This window comes from Mirounga leonina, unplaced genomic scaffold (genome assembly GCF_011800145.1).
Source record: "Mirounga leonina isolate KUSES-001 unplaced genomic scaffold, KU_Mleo_1.0 Mir_54, whole genome shotgun sequence".
Classification (NCBI taxonomy): domain Eukaryota; kingdom Metazoa; phylum Chordata; class Mammalia; order Carnivora; family Phocidae; genus Mirounga; species Mirounga leonina.
In genome coordinates this window covers 9,631,147-9,652,841 of record NW_023270812.1, presented here as the reverse complement: position 1 = coordinate 9,652,841, position 21,695 = coordinate 9,631,147, and the positions used below count along the sequence as shown (strand labels likewise).

The 21,695-nt window shown below is 49.4% G+C and overlaps 1 protein-coding gene across 2 annotated transcripts in view; it reads left to right on the top strand.

Moving 5' to 3' along the window:
• LOC118001843 (ribosomal protein S6 kinase alpha-2-like) overlaps nucleotides 1-21,695 on the top strand; it is a 155,719-nt gene that overhangs the window by 49,642 nt on the left and 84,382 nt on the right. Inside the window, exon 2 of one of the 2 annotated variants that reach the window (XM_034992008.1) lies at nucleotides 19,956-20,072. In XM_034992008.1, coding sequence (XP_034847899.1) covers nucleotides 19,956-20,072 — 117 coding nt within the window. Of the gene's footprint in view, nucleotides 1-19,955; nucleotides 20,073-21,695 lie in introns of those variants that run through there. The other variant, XM_034992009.1, reaches the window with a different exon arrangement.

The window sequence follows — 21,695 nt, the reverse complement described above, 5'->3', positions numbered from 1 at the left end:
TTTAGCAGATCCCTGGGGAAGGTAAACTTGTCATAGATTGCCGGAAGAACGTCCACCTCCTGTGCACTCCTGGTCTGGAACTTCCGGGCATTCCCTGGGTTCCCTCCGGGCGCACCTGCCAGCTCGGATGCGTCGTGAGCGTGCACGGCGCTGTAGCTCAGCCCGCCACGGCGGCCCCCGCGCCCCGTTCAGTGTCCACACGGGCTGTGCTTCTCGTCAGCAGCCCCGTCCACTGCTCATGCAGCACTCTCTGCTTTAAGCTAGTCTCCTGGTCAAAAGTCGTTTTCTTGGATAATTAGTTCCGTTAACGTACTGGCATCCTCCATAGTCAGTCAGTCCAAGTGTACTTTCTTACATTCAACTGGAGTCCTGGGAAATGGACCAAAATTAGTCATCTTTTTCTTATTTCCCCTTTGGGTGTTTGCTCATCTCGTAGACAGTTTTCCTTTTGGTTTTTGAGTCACTCTTCTGATGACAGTCTCCTTGTTAATCATTTGTGCCCAGGGCCGCAATACTGAGGTTATGTCCAACGTGCAGCGCAGTGGGGAGCAGGGCGGAGCTGGGCGGGGCGGGGGGGGCGAGGACCCAGCAGGACCCGGAGCATGGTTCTCCAGTCCTGCTTCAGAGAGAACATCAGATCTACCACTGTGGATGTGGCTGGAGTCGATCCAATGTCATAATTTGTCTTCAGAGGTAGCAAAAAGGTGTTTTGTGAAGGTGCGTTTAGAGGACCCCTGATGGTTTAATAGTTTACCCCGGTAGCATTAATTCCTCCGACCCATTCTGGAAGCTCCCAACTCTTTGGACTAACAAGTTCCTTCAGTTTACATTTGCCGTCTGTTACATAAAGGGGACTTTTCTCTTGTGAGTCACTGAAATCGGCAGGATGGTCCCGTTGGCTCAGTCTGCCGTCCGTGGTGTGAGGAGCCTGGGTTCTCTCCAGCCCCTGCACTGCGTCCGGTGGGCTGCGTGAGTGACCTTGGGCTGGCCCTCAGCTTCTCGGGGCCTGGTTGTGTGCAGGAGTGAGGCGGGAGCGTGCAGATGGGAGGCAGCCTCGCCCTCTCCCTCCAGCCTCCAGGGAGAGAGAGCCCCTGCCAACAGGCCTGGCGGCCGGAAGAGAGCAAGACGCCTTTTCTTGAAAGGCTTGTGAGAGTCCAGACAGGGTTGGGCAACACTCAGAACCGACGAGACTGGACATAAAGTCCAGTCACGTAAAGTGTGAGGGTGCGGGGCGGGTGGTAGAGAGCCGCCGGGAGAATGCCGTGATCAGCCCCCGCACTCTCCCTCCCCTGAGGTCCTCGAGTCATCCGGAGACAGAACCACCAGCCCTACCTGGAGGCGGCACGACTGGTGCCGACAGTGTGGCTGCCGAGTCCCGGGGCCGTCAGCAGGTGCGGGAGGGAGGAGGACCCGGCGGGGCTGAGCCCTGGACGCTCCCGCTCGTCCAGCTGGTACGCACACTCGTGCGGGGGTCCCTCCGGAGATGCCTGAGAACACTTCCAGGGAGAATGTTCTGGAAATGATGCGATGTAGGCTTAGCCCAGCGTAGTACAATGATAAAAAGGAAGGTGGACTTATCTACAGTCACGGGCAGTGATAAGGCCTAGGACATTGGGTTCCAGGAGCCGAGGAATAAGTCGGTTCTGACCTGTGCACACCCTGATGGTATTAGAAGTTGTCCCATACCCCAGACGTAACTTGCAGGTTAATTCCCAAATTCTAGTCTGGGTTTATGTGAAAACGTTCCCACTTTTTATCCCTCCCCCAAGTTCCCAAGGCTCATGTGTCTCTCTTGAGAGGTAGTTACGAGAACTGCATGGCAGTTTAACACCAAGTCAGGAAAATGTCCCTTCTGGTGATGTCCCTGCCTGGCATCCTGATGGCTCCTGAAGTAGTCCCAGGTGGGGCTAGATCCATTTGGCAACCTGCGTCCTCAACAAGACCTCGGAAGACACTGTCTGGGAGCTCAGCTTCATCCGGCTCATGCCAGTTCTCCCGAGGCTGTCCTACTCGCTGCCCGATCTGGTGCTGGACTTCTGGGGCCGAGAGTTCACCGGCCCATGCCGTCAGCAGCTGCTTGAAGTCTAAACCCTCTGGGGCTGGCTGTTCTCTCCTGCAAGTTGCCAGCCCAGCTAAGGAGGGAAAGTGCTGAGCGCTCGGGGAGGGGCCGGCACCTTCTGGGGGCGTGCAGGTCCTGGGCAGCATGTGAGGCTAGGAGGCCAGGCTCGCTCAGGGAGGCCCTTCCGGACAGAAGGCGGGGCAGGACCACCACTGTCGTTGCTGGGAGTGACTGCCGGCGCAGGTGTCTGCATCCTGGGGGCCGATGAGCCAGAATAAGACACACACCACATGCCTCCCGAGGGAAGCTGGAAACAAGACAAAAGCACAATGCGAAGGGGAATTCAGGACTTTAATTTTAAAGGCAGTTTCTTCTTGTTGTCATGACGGTCTTCCAGCTTGAAGGGTGAACTTCTCTCTCCCGTGTCTGAATTCAATGACTTAGAATCCATTGTAAATGTAATTATTTAGGGGGGGGATGCGGGGGGGGGGAATCCCTCAGCAGGTGGCCGAGCACCTCATTCAGAATCTGCTCTTCCCACAGGCCCAGACCTGCCAGACCTGCCAGGACCAGTCTTGGTACTTGTGAGCTTCTGTACGAGTCCCCTGTGACCTGTTCACCTACGGTCACTGCTCAGATTCACTGTAGCATGAGCGTGAAATTGGCTTCTCTTAAGCACATCTCCATCGTTTAAGATAGTTGTACTGTAGAACATGAAGTGAGATTTTGGAGAACACCAACTTTCCTGTTTTCGGTTTAATGTTGGGGATTGACTTCAGGAGCCTAGAGAAGAATAAAATCTGTTCCACGGTTACACAGGAGGTGTTTCCTGTCTCTTCAAACCCGTGATGATGGCTATAGGCAGTCTCTGCCCACTTCACAGGGACTTGAAGCAGGATGCAACCAGCAGAAGGGTGAATTACTCCAAAAGCAGTCCTCTCCCACTTTATCCAGGAGTCTTTGGTTGACTGCTTTGCTCCCTGCTGTAGGCTTTTAATGGGGAGCTCAAAGCAAGTCTGTTGGTAAGTCGTTAGAATGATCATCTTTGAAAGCCTCTTTACAGCCCACACGTGGATGGCCCAGAGATGAAAAGGGGATGTGTAGGGCAGACCGCGAGTGCCCCGCGTGATACAGTGGACAGGACCAGCAGGAGCTGCCTGTAGGTGCCAGAGCTTTGCGGGGTGAGCTGTGGGTCCTCCGGTCCCACTCCCTCAGCTCGCAGAGGCACGGCCGTCCCATCCCACCGGGGCCTCGGACTTGGAGAAGGTCACCCTTTTCCTGCCGTAAGGCCTGCTGGGTACCCACAAGGAAGGCACGGTTCTCGGACGGAATGTTCCTGGGTCAAGCCAGTGTAGTATATTTGAGCCCAGAGTGCTGCAGGAATGGGTAATTCCGTGGGGTGGTTACTGAACGGGTGGTTCCTGCTGTCACTCGCACTGTGAGCTACACAGGGGAATATTCTAGGAACAAGAACTCTCTCAACTCATTTCAAAATCAGGCTTGGTACGTTACCCGGTTTATCTTTGTAAGACCCAGACTGCTCTTCATTCAGTGGCCCTGAGTGCACCTGCCGTGCATGCACGTGTGTGTGCGCACGTGTGTGCATGTGTGTGTGCGTGTGTGCGTGTAAGACTTGCGGTGACGTTGCCGGTGGGGTCGTGGTGCAGAGTCTCCTCGGCTGGACATCGGAATTCCATCCTAGGTCAGCTTTGCCCCGATGGAAGCTCACACCTGTTGGCGTGCTTGAGGTCCGGTCCCACAGGGCAGCATGTGACCTTAGGACCTCCGCGAAGGAGACAGGGTCCTCACTGTCACTGGCGTGCCTACCTCTACCTCCTCATGAGATGAAGCCGGGGGACTCGTCCTGGCTCCTCGTCTCTGACCACTCTCTGCACCTCCCCGAGACAGGATGTACCTCCGGAGTGATGAAACAGACGCCTCGGGATTTCTGTTCCCTCGGCAGCTCCTGGCCCCGTTGCTGACTGTGCACATCCACTCTCACAACTGAAGGAAACACGGAAACTTTGTATCATGCTCCACTTTGCAAAGCTGCCTTGCCGTCTGGGAATACGGTAGTCACAAGGCTTGAAACAGAAGTTAAGATTTGCACAACTCATGAAAATTTGCAATGCTCTTACTTGGGGAAAGGGCCAGTGGTAATTTCCCGGGTAACCATTATTTGGAAGGTTTGAAGGGTAGTAAGAAGAACACATTAGGCTGTGGGAAGGAGGGGCCGAAAGCCGAACTGAGACTGTATCAGTTGCCGTAGTGACGGCAGTTCCAGGGACTGCGCTGGATCATTCCGTACGGTCCCTCCGTGCCCCCCCCACAGGCCACGGTGCAGTTTCAGCCGCCGCTTCGGGGCAGCCTGCTGGCGAGAGCGCATCCTGGCACCCCCGCCCGTGGCGCCCACGAAGGCTTTGACCTAACCCGTGTGTTTCTCAGTGGAGCGCAGTTCTGGGTGAGATCCAAGAATACATGCAAACCTCAGTGGGATTTGCGCTAATGGTCCAAAGCTGTCATTCTGGGAAAGAAGAGCAATTTGGAAACATTGAAACACAGATGAAAGTAGACTGGTTTTCTTTTTGAAAATGCAGTTGCTGCAGAAGTTAACCAAGTCCATTCAAAGCAGCACCCCGTGCTTGGCTCAGTAAGAGTGGCAGCAGCAATGAGATGAGCCAGACGGGTGATGGTGTGACAGTGGTGTCCGGTACTGTTCCCCGGGAGGGGTCTGCACTAGCCGAGCTGTCCCCAGGCTCCTTCCCACTCTGCCTGAGACGCTTGCGGCTCACCAGAGGTTTGCCATTCTGTTCCAAGGACCTTCTGAGCATTGTCTGGTAGCAAGGAGTTTAACCACACATGAGTCAGTGGCCAAGATACCTACAGCATAGGAGTTCAACTGGGATAATTTTATTTTTTATTTTTTTAAAGATTTTGTTTATTTACTTGAGAGAGAGAGAGAGCACGAGCAGGGGGAGTGGGAGAAGGAGAAGCAGGCTTCCCACAGAGCAAGGAGCCCGTTGCAGGACTCCATCCCAGGACCCTGGGATCGTGACCTGAGCCGAAGGCAGACGCTTAACGACTGAGCCACTCAGGCACCCCATTTTTTTTAGGATTTCATTTATTCTACTGGGAGAATGTTAATTCAGCAGTATTGTATCAGTGCACTCCTCTGCTAACGGGACCACTCAGATTGTAGACTGTTAGTCGAGCCTGGTAGATCACACGTCCTAGCTCGACCTCAGGACGGACACACAGCTGCCAAGCGCCTGCAGTTGCGGCCAGACGGAAACGCAGGGATTGTGTGGTTGGTCCATCGCTGCTATTCCATCAGTGAAGACCTACTTTTCCTTGTGCATGGGAGATGACAGAACTCCTACACCTCGATTCAACCGACAGGGTTTTCTGAGCAAGTTTTCATCTCATTATTCTGGGGTAAACACTTCACTTTTTGGCATATGACTACCAGAGCTTCAGAGGAACTTTAGGAATTTCTCCACCATCCACTAGGTCTGTGACCAAGTGTGTGATCTAGAAAGGCAACAAGATACTGCCCGGAATTGTGGTCCGTGGCTGAAGCGTTTTGGTGAAACCAAGGTAGGATAGGCTTTTAAAAACTTTTATGATTTCTTTGAATTTAGAAATACCACCCATCCCCAAATACCTGGCAACCCACATGTAGGTGATGATTCTACATGTGCAGAAAGTTCCAGAGCCCACGTCTGGCGCCGTAAGTAGGTGGGCGTGGTCGCACTGCGCGTGTGGTTCTGCAGACTGATGCTTGGAGCAGGACATCCTACGGAATGCCAAACAGGGGGGCTGTTGCTACACGTTGTAAAACCACCCAGAAGGCATTCACTGCTGCCTCTGCACTTACTGAGTAAACACAGCATTGGAGGGTACCACCGAGAACAAAATGGGTGTGTGCACGAAGGCACTCCGATGGAGGAGTCAGCTGAAAACGTGCTCACCCTGCACGTAACCTCTAATTTCTCAGAGAAGCGTTCGCCACGTCCCTGAACTGCCTTCATTGGGTGACCAGGAACTTCAGGCAGGTGAAGTCTGTCTCCTGGGGGGGTAAACTTTAATTGTCCGGATTGCTCGGTGGGCCCTACGAGGGATCTTTTGATTCTCAGTCTTTGGTATTCTGCTGAGGGCAGTGAGCTGCTATGTCAGCATCGGAAAGGATGTGCTGTGAAAACTGGCTCAGTTTGTCACCTCCATAGATATGCTTCGTCTGTGCTCATGACATTGAATCTGTCATTTACAGCTCCTATTGGCAAAAACTAATGCGTGTGTAGATTTCAAGGTAGCTTAATGCCTTTTGATTGCATTGTCTTGGGCAGGTTCTCCCAGCTCCAGGCTCAGGTGGGGGGCTGCAGGGTATGTGCTGGTGGGGCATGCCAAAACTTTAAGTTCTATCTGTTTTGTTTTTCAGCAGAACGCTTTGTAATCTTTGAAAATGTCAACTAAGATGGTTTAAAAACCAAAAGAGGGATGGTTATTCAGCTAACTTCTTTGAATGAGGTTTTTGTCCAAAACTTTTGTCTTTTCAGCAGTTTTAGAAACTGGTAAAAAGTAATCTGCACCTTGCCACTGAAATTGTTAAAACTGCATTGTGAAGTTCACGATCATTTTCTGTCTGGATTCTCTTTGTAAGAATGATCACGGTAGGAAAATAGAGTATATACAGCAGACCTGCTCCATGAACCGTGTTCCGAAACTCTGATAACCGAATCAGCAGTTTTCTTTAAGGATATGTGCGATGATCTACTTTTGACAGGAAACTGGAAAAATAGCCAGGACCAGAGTATTGGCAGAAGTGGTTCTCCTCCATCGCCCCAAGTACCGAATCCCACCTTGGCCTTATATCTAGGAAGGCCACTTATGTGGAACTGTCCCTCAGAGACACAGGGATTGCTAATCCCCCCCCCCACACACTGCAAAACCGACCACACTTGATTTTGCTTGGATTCTACTCATGACTCTTCAGGAAAAAATGTAAACTCTTCGTATTTATAGCTACAAACCTATTTAGGAGAAATTTATCACACTCCTCTTGGTTGTCTGATTAGCTATAGCAGATATTCATCTCTAATCTCACTTTTAAACCAGCTTTTTGTTTGTTGGTTTCCAGTTAAGTTCATACCACCCATCCCCAAATACCTGGCAACCCAAGAAAATCATCTGTTAACTCACTGGCCACCTGCCAGGCTGGAAAGTATGTGTTGGTCTCCGTATAGCGCACGTTTGTGTTTACCATCTGCACCCTGTTTGGAAATTTTGTGTTAATCCAAAAGATGAATCCTGCATGTTGAGTATAAAAATTTTAATAGCTTTAAAAATATTGAGCCTGTCTTTTTCACCAAATGGCAAGTTTATTCTTTGCATCCAGAAATGGTATCCAAAGTACTTAATGCTGGCTTCTGTCTTTTTGTTTTCTTGCAGCGAGATTTTATTTGCTTAATTAGCTCACAGTTAATTTTGCCTAAACTTCCCATAGTGTTTCAGTGTTGCTGGATAGGAGAGCAGTGGATGAATGTGGGAATCTCACATAGACAGTTGGTAAGGTGACTTTACTGTTTTTTAAATTTCCTTACATAGATGGGGTCTTCTTGATCATTTTTATATTTCTTTATAATGAAATTTAGAAAGCAATGGGAAGAAAATTAATCATTTACAGCCCTCCAATACTGCTACCGTTAATACCTCCAATTATTTTTGGGTGCCTGGGTGGCTCAGTTGGTTAAGTGACCCGCCTTCAGCTCAGGTCATGATCCTGGAGTCCTGAGATCGAATCCCACATCGGGCTCCCTGCTCAGCAGGGAGTCTGCTTCTCCCTCTGACCCTCCTCCCTCTCATGCTCTCTGTCTCTCATCCTCTCTCTCTTGCAAATAAATAAAATCTTAAAAAAAAATACCTCCAATTATTTTCCATAAATATTTTTCCTACACATCTTTTAAATATCATGGTAACCATCATGTACATAAAATTTATAGGCTGCCTCCTTTGATGTACAGTCTTATAATAAGACTCTTTCAACATTGCCAAATGGACTTCAAAATCACTTAACAAAATTTTTTTTATTCTGAAATAATTATAGAGTCGCAGGAAGTTACAAAAACTAGTACAGAACTCCTGTCTGCCCTTCACCCAATTTCCCCTGCTGGTCATATGTTGTATAACAATACTACAATATTTTTTTTTTTTTTAAGATTTTATTTATTTATTTGACAGAGAGAGACACAGTGAGAGAGGAACACAAGCAGGGGGAATGGAAGAGGGAGAAGCAGGGAGCCCGATGCGGGGCTGGAGCCCGATGCGGGGCTCGATCCCAGGACGCTGGGATCATGACCTGAGCCGAAGGCAGGTGCTTAATGACTGAGCCACCCAGGCGCCCCAACAATACTACAATATTAAAACTAGGAATTTGGCATTTGGTGCCATCAACAGATTTTCTTCAGGTGTTACCAGTTGTATGTGTGTGTGTCTGTGTGTAGTTCTATCCAGTTTCATCACATATGTAGAGTCACGTAAGTCCCACCACAATCAAGACACAGAATTCTCACCTCCACAAAGATCCCTCCTACAGCTCTTTTATGGACGCACATAACGCTACCTCTGGCAACCACTAATATGTTCTTTTTCTCTATAATTTTGTCATGACAAGAATGACATACAAAGGAAATCATATAAATATAATCTGTAGAGATTGGCTTTATTTACTCCGCGTAATTCTCTGGTGATTCATTCGAGTTGTGTGTATCGATAGTTTGTTCTGTTTTACTGCTGTGTGATGATCAGTCTCAGCTTGCTCGACCATTTACCCCTCAAAGGACATCTGGGTTGTTTCCAGCCTGGGTGTTACAAGTAAAGATTTTTGTATGAACAGAGGCTTCCTTCCTCTGGGATTACTGTCCAAGGATGCACTTGTTGGCTTGTCCCATAAGTGCAGGTTGCATTTTGTAAGAAACTTCCAGACTCTTTTCCAGCGGCCATAACACTGGGAAGTGTGTGAGAGATCCAGTTCCTCTGCACCCTTGTCAGCACTGATGTTATCACTGTTTTGTTTCTTCTTGTAGTCATTGATAGGTAGGTAGCGATATCTTATTGCAGCTTTATGTTTCTCTGATGGCTAAAGATGTTGAGTATATTTTCATGTGGCTCTTTGCCATCCATCTATCTTCTTTGGTGAAACAACTATCTCTTTTGTCCATTTTTTAATTGGACTGTTTGTTTTATTTTACTGTTGAATTTTGAGAATTCTTTATGTTGTGGACACAGACTTTCATTGGATGAGTGCTTTGCAGATGTTTTCTCCCAGCCTCTAGCATCTCTATTCATCTTCTTTGCGGACTCTTTGAGAGCAAACGTTTTAAGTTTTGATTAAGTTCAATTTATCAATTTTCCCTTTTAGGGATCATGCTTTTGCTGTCATGTCTGAAATTTTTCCCCTAGCTGTAAGTCCTGAAGCTTTTCTACTAAACATTTTATAGTTTTATGGTTTACATTTATATCTCTGATCCGTTTTCAGTTAATTGTTGTATAAGTTACAGGATTTAGTTCACATTGCTTTTTTTCTTTTTCTTTTTTTTCCCTGGACGTCCACTGCTCCAGCACTCTTTGTTGAAAAGACTCCTTCCTCCATCGAATTAACTTCCCATCGCTGTCCAAGAACAGTTGGGTATAACTGGATGGGTCTATTCCAGGGCACCCCCCTTCTGTTCCATTGGCCCCCGCATCTGCCCCTCCCCCAGTACCACACTCCCTCGATTACTTTAGCTACCTTTTAAGCCTTCACATGGCTTCAGTGATTCCTCCCACTTGGTTATTCTTTCTCAGAATTGTTTTTAGCTATTTCTGGTTTTTGGCATTTGCATTTCCATTTTAGAATGAGCTTGTCTATACCTACAAAAAGCCTAGCTTAAATTCTGATAAGAGTTGCATTATAACTACAGATCAATTTTTGGAGAATTAAACTCTTCACTGTGTTGAGTCTTCTGATCTATGGACATGGCATCTCTCTCTGTTTACTTAGCTCTTCTTTGATTTCTTTCCATAGCATTCTGTAGTTTTCAGCACACAGCGACGGTGTGTCTTTTGGTAGGTTTTACCTAAGTATCCCGTTATTCTGGGAGCAATTGTGAACAGCACGATCGCTTTTAATGCCTGCATACAATTCCATATGGTAGATGTATCATCATTTACTGAATTCTTCCGAGTTTGCTGGACGTTTAAATTGTTTCCCATTCCTTCATCCTTATATATTAAAAAAAATACATTGTAACAAACAGCTTCCTATATTCAGATTTTATTTATAAAGTCTGAAAACTGAGATTCCTGGGTCAGAAGGTATGAATGCACGTGCTCTGGATAGACCATGGAATTTGTGTATGGAATAAAAGAAGTCTGCACATAAGACCAGTGCTTATCTATTCATGGAATTTTCTTTTCTGTTCACATTTCTTTCTCTTTTAAAACATGGATTTAGTGGCTCTTTAGATCATTTCTTGCATTGTAGCTGATTATTTTCTGTCACAATATAAAATTCTTTACAGGGCGAAACTATTATTTTCCCCAACACATGACCTCATCCTGCGTCTTTGTCCAAATGGCAAATGGTGCTGCCATTATTCTCCCCAAGCAAGGTGGCCCCTTACAATCCTTTTGCAAATTATTCCCATCTGAATGTGAACAATGTTATCAATTTGAAGAATTCATCGTTATCTGCACCCTACAGATTCGGCTTTGCCGGCCCTCGTGCAGATTCCAGGCACAAGTCTGCCCAAATGTCCAGTGCCCCCCCCTCCAGCAGGGAGAGCTGCTTTGCACCTCTACTTTCAGAGGAAGGGCTGGGAATGTCGGTATTCCAGGATAAGGCTTTTCCAGTCGGAGCAATCAGTCTTAACTATTGCCACGTATTTGTTGGACCATTAAAAAATCTGTTACTTAAGCCACTTTTTCTTTGTGGAAACCAAAGTGGCTTTCTCTACACAGGTTTGTTTAGAGACACCCCACCAGCCTGTCCTCGTGCTCCCTCCCTCTGCTCGCTCCACAGGAGAAGGGGCTGTTGCCCCGAGCCCCACATCTTTCGATGGACATCTAAGCCCATGTTTTTTGCCCACCAGCTCGATATGCGCCCTTGACTCACCTTTTAGGTCTGGTTTGCCAGTGAGTGCTAGAGAAACTGTACTTTCATTACGGTTTGTACCTTTGACTTAAATGTTCCCCAGGACAGATTTACAGTCATGATCTTCTGCATCTATCAAGAAAGACACCAACAATCCATGTAGATGTTGATTATTCACATTATCTTGGAGAATATTCTTTGCCCTTTTGAAGATTTGAACCTCCCTCTGACCGGTAGCCCCAAATGCAAGTTCTTATGGATGGTGCTGGAGAGCCGTGGTTCCATACCTCAAGTTTTCTTTTGATGGGAAAAATAAGTGAAACCCCCGTAATGACACTCGTAGATTTGTCTTCTGCCTATAACAGTGTAGTCCGGCCACGGGACTGTCCCCTTTTACTAGAGAAGGCACAAGAGCGGGCCATGATCCGTCGTGAGAATGGACACATAGCTGTCCGTCCGGGTGGCTCCGTGCACCCTGGGCAAGGTTCGTGCCCAGGCGTAAGCAGGGGACCCAGGGCTGTTCACGGACTGTAGTTACAGAGGACTTGAAACAGAAAACAGCCTCGTGTGAGTGGAAGAGTCGTGCGGGTGCTGAGCTGCTGACCACTGGCTGGTTCAGCATTTCCTTATTCTGCTCCGTCAGGAACATCAGGTTTTTTTGTTGTTGTTTGTTTCTAAAGATTTACTTATTTATTTGAGAAAGAGAGAGAGTATCAAACATTTACAAAATGTTGATTTTGGGGAAAAAACTAGGATATCAAGTCAGAAATACATAAATAATTGGGGCGGCTGGCTGGCTCAGTCGGAGGGGCGTGTGGCTCTTGGTCTCGGGAGTCGTGAGTTCAAGCCCCACATCCGGTGTAGAGATTATGAAAATTAAATAAACTTTAAAAAATAAAAAAGAAATACATAAATATTTGAGTGTTGGAGAAGGTGACAGATAAATGAAATATTCCCTTGCTAGAGAAAGTATGATGCTTGTCCCACTAAATACCACTGGGATATGACCGTAGCTTCCTTAGTTACACTCATCCTGTGGGTTATCATCACGCAGGTTTTTCATTTGGGATTTTAAAGCCTATGTTTTCTCTTATCTCTCAGTATATCCTTCTCCGTACTACACATCTCAAACCCAAAGTGAAAAGGTTCTGAGGAAGAGGAAGAGAAACAGCGTGGTGATCATTGTCTATTCGGTGAGCACCTGGTGGTGTTCCATCACCCTCTGTAGGTCTTTACTTGGCACTATTTTTAAAGTTGTGCTAAGGAATAAGGTCATCAGCCCCCTTTGTGCACGCATCCTGCTGCCCCAGAACAGTACCATCCCCACAGAAAGCTGTCTGTTCCTTGAGGAAACTTCTCTGTGTCTGGACCTAAGGCGTCGTTTTCCATCCACACCCAGTTTTGAGGCTCTTTGGAGACTCCTTGGTGCATCTGAATAAATTCACCCGCAGATAGCGATGTTCTTGTCTCGTGTTAGGTGACTTGTTAGAAAGCACATCACGGAAGGCAACTTTCGAGAAGAGGTGGGAAGAGCCCAGGAGCCAAGTGTAGAGTCGGACGGCCCCCAGAGCCCCGCGCCTCGGCCTCGGACACTGCTTCCCCAGGGGGCTGCGGCGGGGGGGCCCACCGGGAGGATGGGGAGCCACAGCCTGCCTGCCAGTGGGACGCCGTGGCCCTCAGGCCCCACAGCCCTCCCCCGGGCGAGGGAGGCCCTGCAGAAATGCCACTCTGGGGTCTGTGTTACAGTCCCAGCCCTCGGGGAGTCCGATTTGTGTGGACTGAGATTTCTACGAATGGCCGCAGACAAGAGCCTCTCGGAGGATGGAAGGGAAGGTGATTGGAGGATGGAAGGGAAGGTGATTGGAGGGGACAGCAGGCGATGGGGGCGAAGAGATCCCGCCCGGTGAGGGGGTGGGGCTCTCACTCAAACACAGGGGAACACTCGACAACTGGAACTAACCGGAGTGCAGGTGGTCGAAGGCCGGATTTGGGATGGAAGGCAACGGGGATTGGTTCTGCGGCATCTCCCACGCTTCCTCTGTGTCCTTCACTTCGTCTGCCCTGACATCCTGTACAGGCGCCCTGTCCTGACCCAGTATCCCTGGGCATGAGCTACCACGGCGACCACACCTCTGCGCTGCCACTCTTGGGGAAGAAGGAAACACAGCGTTCCAGGATGAGAGCAAGCCGTGGGCTGTGCGGGTCAGCGCAGGTGCCCCTCCTGCCCACAGGTGCCCCTCCTGCCCGCACGTGCCCCTCCTGCCCGAACGTGCCCCTCCTGCCTGCACGTGCCCCTCCTGCCCTCAGGTGCCCCTCCTGCCCGCACGTACCCCTCCTGCCTGTCCTACAAGCACTGGATCAAATAAACCTGTGCTTCCTGCACTGGAAACGACCAGGGTGGGAAACGGATCTCGGGCAGCTGAGCACATCTTTCCCCTACTCGGGTGTCTTGTGTCCCACTCCTGAAATTTCAGAGCTTCTACCTGCTGTCTCAACATTTCACCAGGTTTTCCTTTCTCTTCCCGGGCCCCCGGCCTTCCTGCTCGCCTCCCTCCGGCGCAGTTGTAGATTTCTTCCTAAATAAAGCCATCCCTGTTTTGTCTGGATTCCAGCAAGTGCCATAGGACTAGCTTGATTTCCACTCGTGTTGGGAGGGGTGCCCTGTACTAAGTGGCTCAGTTTATTTTTAGCCCCGGGGAGATGGAGAGGAAACTCTCTCTAGACATCGTTTCCCGAGAAATGAATGGGACAAAGGCAGCCAGCCCTGTCCCCACGCCCCGGCGAGAGCAGACTCTAGCCGAGGCGCGTGCAGGGCTGCTCACACACGGCCCAGGCCTGCTCGGAGGGCCGCCATGCGGCCTGCAGGGTGGGTGCAGGCCCCTGATCCGCTGAAGGAGCCGCCTGACCTGTCCGAAAGGAGGAGGTCCTTCTGGTTCTTAGAGTTTGTGGTTCCGGTCATCCTCATGTCATATTAGCACAAGGAACAGAGCCACCCACCCTGGGTTTTTTGCAGTGAGCTGCATGTCTTCATGGGTCCAGCAAGCTTTGCTGATAACAAAGACCCCAAACCTGCACAGACGGTGCAGAGCTCCCGGGGGAAGCTCCCCACTTCCCACCCCACCCCCGGCCATCCCTCCACCTCCAGGGCTGTTTAGGGCATCCCCTCTGATCTTTACCTTCTGGAGGAGGCACAGAAAGCTGTGGGGTGGCTCTTCTCTCCACCCCGAAAGCATTCCTGAACTTCTGTTTCTAGCAACACCCTAGACTGTGAGTGTCAAGCTCTCTTGCTAAAAAGTCAACAGTACTGGATACACGATCTTTCTTAAAATATGTAAATGCACTAGTGAGTTGAGAAGTTAGTAGCAAATATTCAGAGGCCAAAACCTGTGTTAGAGGGAGAACCTGGAATAAGAGGACAGTGGAAGTGGACTGTCTCCTTGATGGCAACTGACACAGCTGCTGAAGTTGAGGTGACCTCATGGCCTCACAGGGCAGGGGTGCTGGTGACAAGTCCCAGTGGACCTCGTGCCCACCCCTGCATGAAGGAAAGCCTCAAGGAGGACATGAGATGCCATGTCCCCTCAGATGGCTCTCGCACACATTCAGCTGCCTGTGGTGGGCCTCCAGAGTCGGAGTCCTGGGGAGAGGTCCCGTCTGAGGTCGGCATAAATCCCCAGGACGGGGTGTGGTCCAAGGGGGGGCGACCACAGGGGAGAAGGCCAGGGACTGAGGTGGGTGTGGCAGGATGCTGGGAGGCAGAGAGATAAGGAAGGAGGAACGGAGACAGAGAATGGGGAGGTAGGAGGGTCCCAGGGAGCAGGACATCCTGGATGCCAGTGAGGAAAATGTCCCAAGGAAGACAGAGAGGCGGGGAGCTCGGGGATCTGACCCCTGGGGTTAGCACCCTGTCATGACTTGGTGTGAGGTGGTGGGAGCCGGATGCCAGTGGGTAGTGGAGGTACCAGAGACCCTGAGTTTGGAAAATCCTTTCTGAGTTGTGTCTGCACCTGGTGAACTTGGGGGTGGGGGGACAATGAAATTTTTATTTTCACTGAGTAGATAGAGCATCCACATAAGCTGGTGGGAAGCACAGGAGGGGAAAGAGTGCTGGTGTGAGCAGGGAAGCTAAGTGAAACCCAGTTCTGTGTTCTGAGCTAGGACCCTGTCCTTCACAGATTCCAGGCCTTGCCCCCGCACCCCGGGATCTGCACATTTAACCAGCTCCTAGCTCCCCCAGGGGTTCTGAAGGACTTGCTCCCAGAGACTCAGAGGCTAGGTCCTTTCCTTGTTCTTTTCTACACTTTTATAAACCACCTGTTTAATCCTCCACTCTGTACCCTGCATGGGAATTGATATCCCACCTGTGAATTGGTGATTTCTAGAATGAACTCTCCCCCTGTTCTGGAGGTGAAGCTAACACTTGCCCAACTTCTATTTTCTATGTCTTTATCATTAATAGTTCAAAACTTTTGATTTGCATGTGCTTTTCACAAATATTCTCCCTTCAAAAATGACATGAATAACAGATGTTTCGGGATGGAGGACATTCTAAGAAAGTGACCTCAGTGCAGGGAGGAGGGGACAGCTGTGAGGTGTCCCCCCCCCCCCCCGCCCACTTTCATCACTCTCTGCAGCCACCAGCCTCTCACGACCACTGCTGGGTACCTGCCCACAAAGCTCTGTGATCCGTCAGAAGTTCAAAAACAATTCAACGGGGACTTAAAAAATTCATTGTCACAAATTATCTTGTCACATATTGATGTCATTTAAACAATTTATTTCTCTAGCTTTTATCTCATTAGAACATTTTTGAAATCCTCTTGCTTGTGAAGCAAGGTACCACTTTCTCCCCACCAAATTTCTCAAGTTATTAAAAAAAAAAAAAAATACCCATTCACAGGAATCACACTAGAAACCAAATCTTTAGTGCCATATGTAGAGCATTTAGGGACAGAGTTTATTTTCTGAAAGGAATAACATTAAAATCCACAGAGTTCTACATAAAATGGCCTGCCTGATAACAAAGAAAAGGCATTTATTTCAAAATGACACATGGGTGATATTATAATTCTAGTTGCCCTTTAGGGCAGTGATCATCCAGAAAATAGGCCGTTCCATCCGGAAACAAGAGCAGACATGCCTGGACATGTTCCCCTCCCTGCCTGCATCTATGCACACGGGCCACTGTGGTCAGCACGGGAGCAGCCACCCCGCCCCACCCCTCCCCGCCCCTCCCCTCCCCTCCCTTCCCCTCCCCATCCCTCCCCTCCCTTCCCCTCCCCTCTTTCTTTCTTTTAAGTTCTGGGGAAAGAGAAAAGCAAAGTATCCTCAGGCGAATTCAAGCCAAAATGTCACTACAAATGCAAAACTCTGAAATCGAAAATGTGACACTCTTGGTTCCTTAGGGATAACTGAGAGTCTTTGCTCTTAAAGACCTTAATGATTTCACGTGGGAAATGAACCGCATTGCAATGTGATCAGGGAAGAGAGTTCTGAGGTTTCTGATGCCATTCTCGGGGGTGAAACTAGCTATGTGCTTTGGGTACGTTTGCTCTAAATTCTTGGACAGCAAGAATACAAAACACTTGAAACGTTCTGAGAGATTTGTTTGTAAGCCTTTGATTTGAAATGTTAAGAAGGTAAACTTCTGAAATGGAAGGGGGCGCGGTGGACAGGGAGGAGAAGTCAGCTTCACCGGCTGGCGCTCCAGGAGCAGGGACGCGGTGGGAATGTCCAGGGACTGGGCACAGCGGGCTCCCACTGTAAGAATGCCACCTGACGGCGTCCCAGCGGGTTGAGTGACCTCACTTACCGCCACTGTGGGCCTCTGGCTCTCCACAAAGAGCAGCTGAAGAGGAGGAATGATCTGGAATCGTCATGAAACACACATGTGCTGTGAAGTGTGATTGGAGGCCAAGCCAAGAGTGCACGCCCCCGTTGTCCCCGGGCTCCTTGGCCATCTGAGTGGACACTGTCCCTCTCCCACTCTGCGCCCACGACAGTGTTGAATTTGACTCTCTATTCAGCACTGTGACTGTTGATGTGTCTCTTACCAAAATGAAGTCACAGAAAGACGGGATTCAGGAAATTATGACCTTGTTCGTAATGCAGGTGCCGAATTACCGCGGCTGTGTGATGGAAGTTCATTCAGGAGGGAAATCGGAATTCTGGGGGACTCCCAGCGGGGTGCGCCGTAGGGAGAGGGTGGTCAGTGGGCCCACTGCTGGAAAGTGCTTCATTAACAGGAAAGGGGCACTTTGTTCTCACTTAAGTGACCAGTCATCTTCCATCTCTTTCTTCAGTTGACAAGTCAACAGCAGGGAAGGCTAGCATCTATGTGTCTATGGGGACTTGGAGAAGTGTTTTGAACTTCGGCTTTGGCCTTGATTTCTGAGTGGGAAATCAAAGTCTGCTGCAGGCCCGCAGAGTGCAGTCTTTGTGGGAAACCAGGCACCACGGTGAAGCTGAGGGTCCCGCGGTCGCTTTCCCTTCCTGTGCTAAATGGAGACGTTCCTTCCAGAAGCTGCTCGGTCTCCTGAGCCTACAGGGTCTGCAGGTCTAGGAGGCTTGAGGCCGAAAGCGGGAATGTCTTCAACTGTGACCTCCACCCCAGACTACAGTCTAAATATAATCCCCAATTGGGTGACCTTTGCCCCCGAGCCTTACTTTTTTATTCAAGAAGTGATCACAAATCAATGACATTCTAATTGGTCTCCTAACTGAGCTCCTAGGAATCTTAGGAACTGATCAAAAAGAATCCATTTTGGCTATTTTCATTTGTTTCTGTTCACAATTAGAAAAACCACTGTTTCTACAAAAATGGCAAATAATCCTCAAAGATGTAGAAATTGGAGCGTTCTCTTAACCATGGGAAGAGAAAAAGCAAAACATTCCTGCACAGGCTCCTGACCTGCAGTGAGGTTTTGCGGCGCGTACGACCTTGGTCTACTTTAAAGGTGTCCAAAACTGGTTACGCAGAGATAAAATATAACAATTCGTAACTTTTGAGAAACCGAAATCTCCGTACATTTTAGAGAGACCCCTGTCATGTAAATTACTGCTATTACGATTTCACTTGAAAACAGCTGCTCTTCGACTAACTCCAGGGAGAAGGGGTGGTGTCCCTGAGCCCCAGGAGTGGAAACCCATCTCTAACACTTGTAGCTCTGGGCCTGACTCGGACTGAATCTCTACTTCAAAACAATTTCTTAAGGAATGAAAGAAACAATGAGAAGTCCTGAGTGCCCAGAACACAATGTGCTTGTGATTACTGGGCGCTATTTTTAGATGAGCTTTTCAGCCAGCCCATTCTGCTGTTTTTCAACACCTCGCCCGATGCCAAGATGGTAGAGCAGGGGTGAGTGCTCGGATGGAGGGGCTGGAAGGGGAGTCCCAGAGAAGCACAGCGAGGCACTGAGCAACAGTGAGCCTCTACTGTCAGGAAAAACGCCTCTTTCCCAGCTTCCCAACTTCAGATTGCTGGCATTGGGTGGATTCACCCTGTTGTAAGTGAAGTGATGCATCTGTGGGGACAGGAAGTTCTCTGACGAAAAATCGTAGTGATTTCTGTCCATGTCAATTTAAAGAACAAGGACTTTTTTTTTTTTTTTTCCTACTGGGAAATCTTGCTTCTGGCCTGGCAGAAAAATCTTGTCTGACTGCTTCTTCTGACCGTTAGTCTCTGGGAGACCAACGGAATGCACTTTGCATTAGCTCTGGCAAAGGTATCCTTCAGGAAGGAGGAGGAGGACACACATCTGCGTTTCACAAACCACGGCCACGTAGGGAGCCTGTCAACGGCCCTTTTCAGCACAGCCCCGCTGACATTGAGCCAGATCTCAGAGGTCCATTCTGCCGCACGGGTCCCATAATCATCCCTATCCCAACTTTTGCCCAAACTGTTGGACACAGAATGGATTTTGTGGAGAGCTCCTGACGAGTCCTTGAGATGAGACCAAATGACAAATATCCATGTGGAAAAGAAGCAAGCGAGAGCTCCCCGGCCTGCTTCCTGAGATAGGCACAGAGAAGGATGATGGCGTAAAGCTCTGTGATGTCCCACGTGTCACAGTACCACCCCCCGCCCCGGGGAGGGTACCCTTCGTCACCAGGAAATAGAGACAGCCTGTCGCCAGAGACAGGAGCCTTTGCTACTTTTTCCCAGTTTACTGCCCCAGCCCAAATCCTCTTATAATTCCTAATTAACTGAAGCTCCCAAAGTCAAGCTTTCCTTGTCTTGCCCATCCCTGACAGATTTGTTGTTGTCCCTTTGTCTATAAAGAGTAAAAACTGGGGGCGCCTGGGTGGCTCAGTCGGTGAAGCGTCTGCCTTCGGCTCAGGTCATGATCCTGGAGTCCCGGGATCGAGCCCCGCATCGGGCTCCCTGCTCGGCAGGGAGTCTGCTTCTCCCCTCACCCTGTCTGTGCTCTCTCTCTCTCTCAAATAAATAAAATCTTAAAAAAAAAAAGAATAAAAACTGCCTGCTCTGGTCATTTCTCTAGGTCTCAGCTTCGTTATTGGGCCTCTGTGCACATGGAATAATACTTTGATTTTTTTTTCTCCTATTAATCGGTCTCATGTAAATTCAATCCTCAGTCCGGCTGGAAAACCTTGAGGGTCGGAAGAGATTTTCCCTGCCTTCACTGCGGTCCTCAAAGTCCATAACACGACCCAGCGTGTCGTAACTTCAGTGTAGGACGGGAGTGTGGTGAATGCAGAGGAGCCTGCTGATGGGTGTATTCACCATGTACCACCGCTCTCTTGCAGGAGGAAGGCACTGTCAAGGAAATCGACATCAGCCACCATGTAAAGGAAGGCTTTGAGAAGGCCGACCCTTCCCAGTTTGAACTCCTGAAAGTTCTAGGACAAGGATCCTACGGAAAGGTAAGTTGGAGCTTTGATTCCCTCTGAGTGAGTCTCACACACTGTGGCAGGTCCCCCGTGCCAAGGCGGAGAGCACTTGAATGTCGGGGCGCGTGAGCGATGGCTGGGTTGGCTCGTGAACATGGGAGCCGCGGCCCTGAGGCCGAGGGAGGGAGACTCACGGGCAGCCCCCATTTGCGGGGTCCCGTATTCCCTGCCACCCACGCGCACTTTGCACGGTTACGATTCTGTGACACGCAGCTGTGCGAACCACAATGGTGTGGGCCCGTGAGAATACCCCACACCGTGGCCTTCAGAGTTCCCTAGGCCTCTACCCAACATGACCGTGAGGACGGTTCTTGACCTTGAGCCAATGCCTCTCCAAAAGCGCAGACTCAACAAGAAGGAAGAAAGCAGCGCCCTTCGCGACCAGCATGCGACTGGCACTCGGGAGTCAGGGAGGCTGGGCCTCGCCACCGGCCTCCTCTCCTCAGCTGTGCATTTCTTGCTCTCTGAGCCTCAGTTTCCCTCTCTACACAATGGGGATGGCATAAACCTTGTGGTTATTCTATGACTGAAGAAGACTGGATCCCACCCAGCCGTTGTCTCAGCTGTATCTACGCACAGAATCGTGCCCTTTCTGCGTCACCGTCAAGGTGTGGTGCAGGCTGATCCCTCCCAGGATGAGAAGTGCTCGGCCCTTCTCTCAGGCCACATCCCAGTCCGGCAGGATGCCAAGGGATCCTCAGTTACAACAACGTGCGAGTTCTTCCATTGCAGTGCTGGTTCCTCCACGTCCCCGTGTAACAGTGAGAAATCCATAGACTCTGAGGGCGTGATTTCTGGAATATCGGGGCCTGAGAAGAGCAGTACAGTCCTTCCCTGGGGCACAAGCAGAACGGCGGCCTGGACCTGTAAAAGAGTCGTTTTGTGTGGAACGTGGACATTCACCAAATCTCTCCGTTCTTCGGAGGACTTTGTGCCGAGATGAAATCTAGCGTCTGTTGATTTAATGCACAACTAATAGTGCGTTAATGATGTTCTGGAAAGTCTCTTACACACCGTGAAAATTTGATTGCTTGCAAAACTTATCTTTTGGCCTGCGTATACGGTAGTCTTTCTGTTTTGTGTTCCACTTTTGTACGGCCACATGGGAAGGAGGTGTACACACTGACACATATACAAACACACTCATTTGGAACAACACCCAATTTCCAATATTCACAGTTTTGTGTCCTACAGAAATGGCTTTTTAATGTGGATCATAAGGTATTTTTGGAAGCAGGGAATGAAGACTTCAGTGTCTCACAGCGTAAGGAGCGTTACTAAAAGCATAAGGCAGAGCCTATTTATGTGGTAATGGAATAGCGGCTGTTAATTAGAAATGTCAGAAAAAAAGAGAAGGCATCATTCTTTGTCTAAGAACTAGGATTTCGGAATAGAGACAAGCAAATTTCCTGCAGAAAGCTCCTGTTAGAGAGATTTCACTTCTTGCCTCTCCACCCAAGAGCAAAGAGAGTGAATCTGGACTCTAGCATTCCCGGGTTGTATTCACCTGTTGCTGGGCTCTTCCGTTCACCTCTCCCTGGGCCCCTCTGTTCACCTGTCACTGGGCCCCTCCATTCACCTGTCACTGGGCCCCTC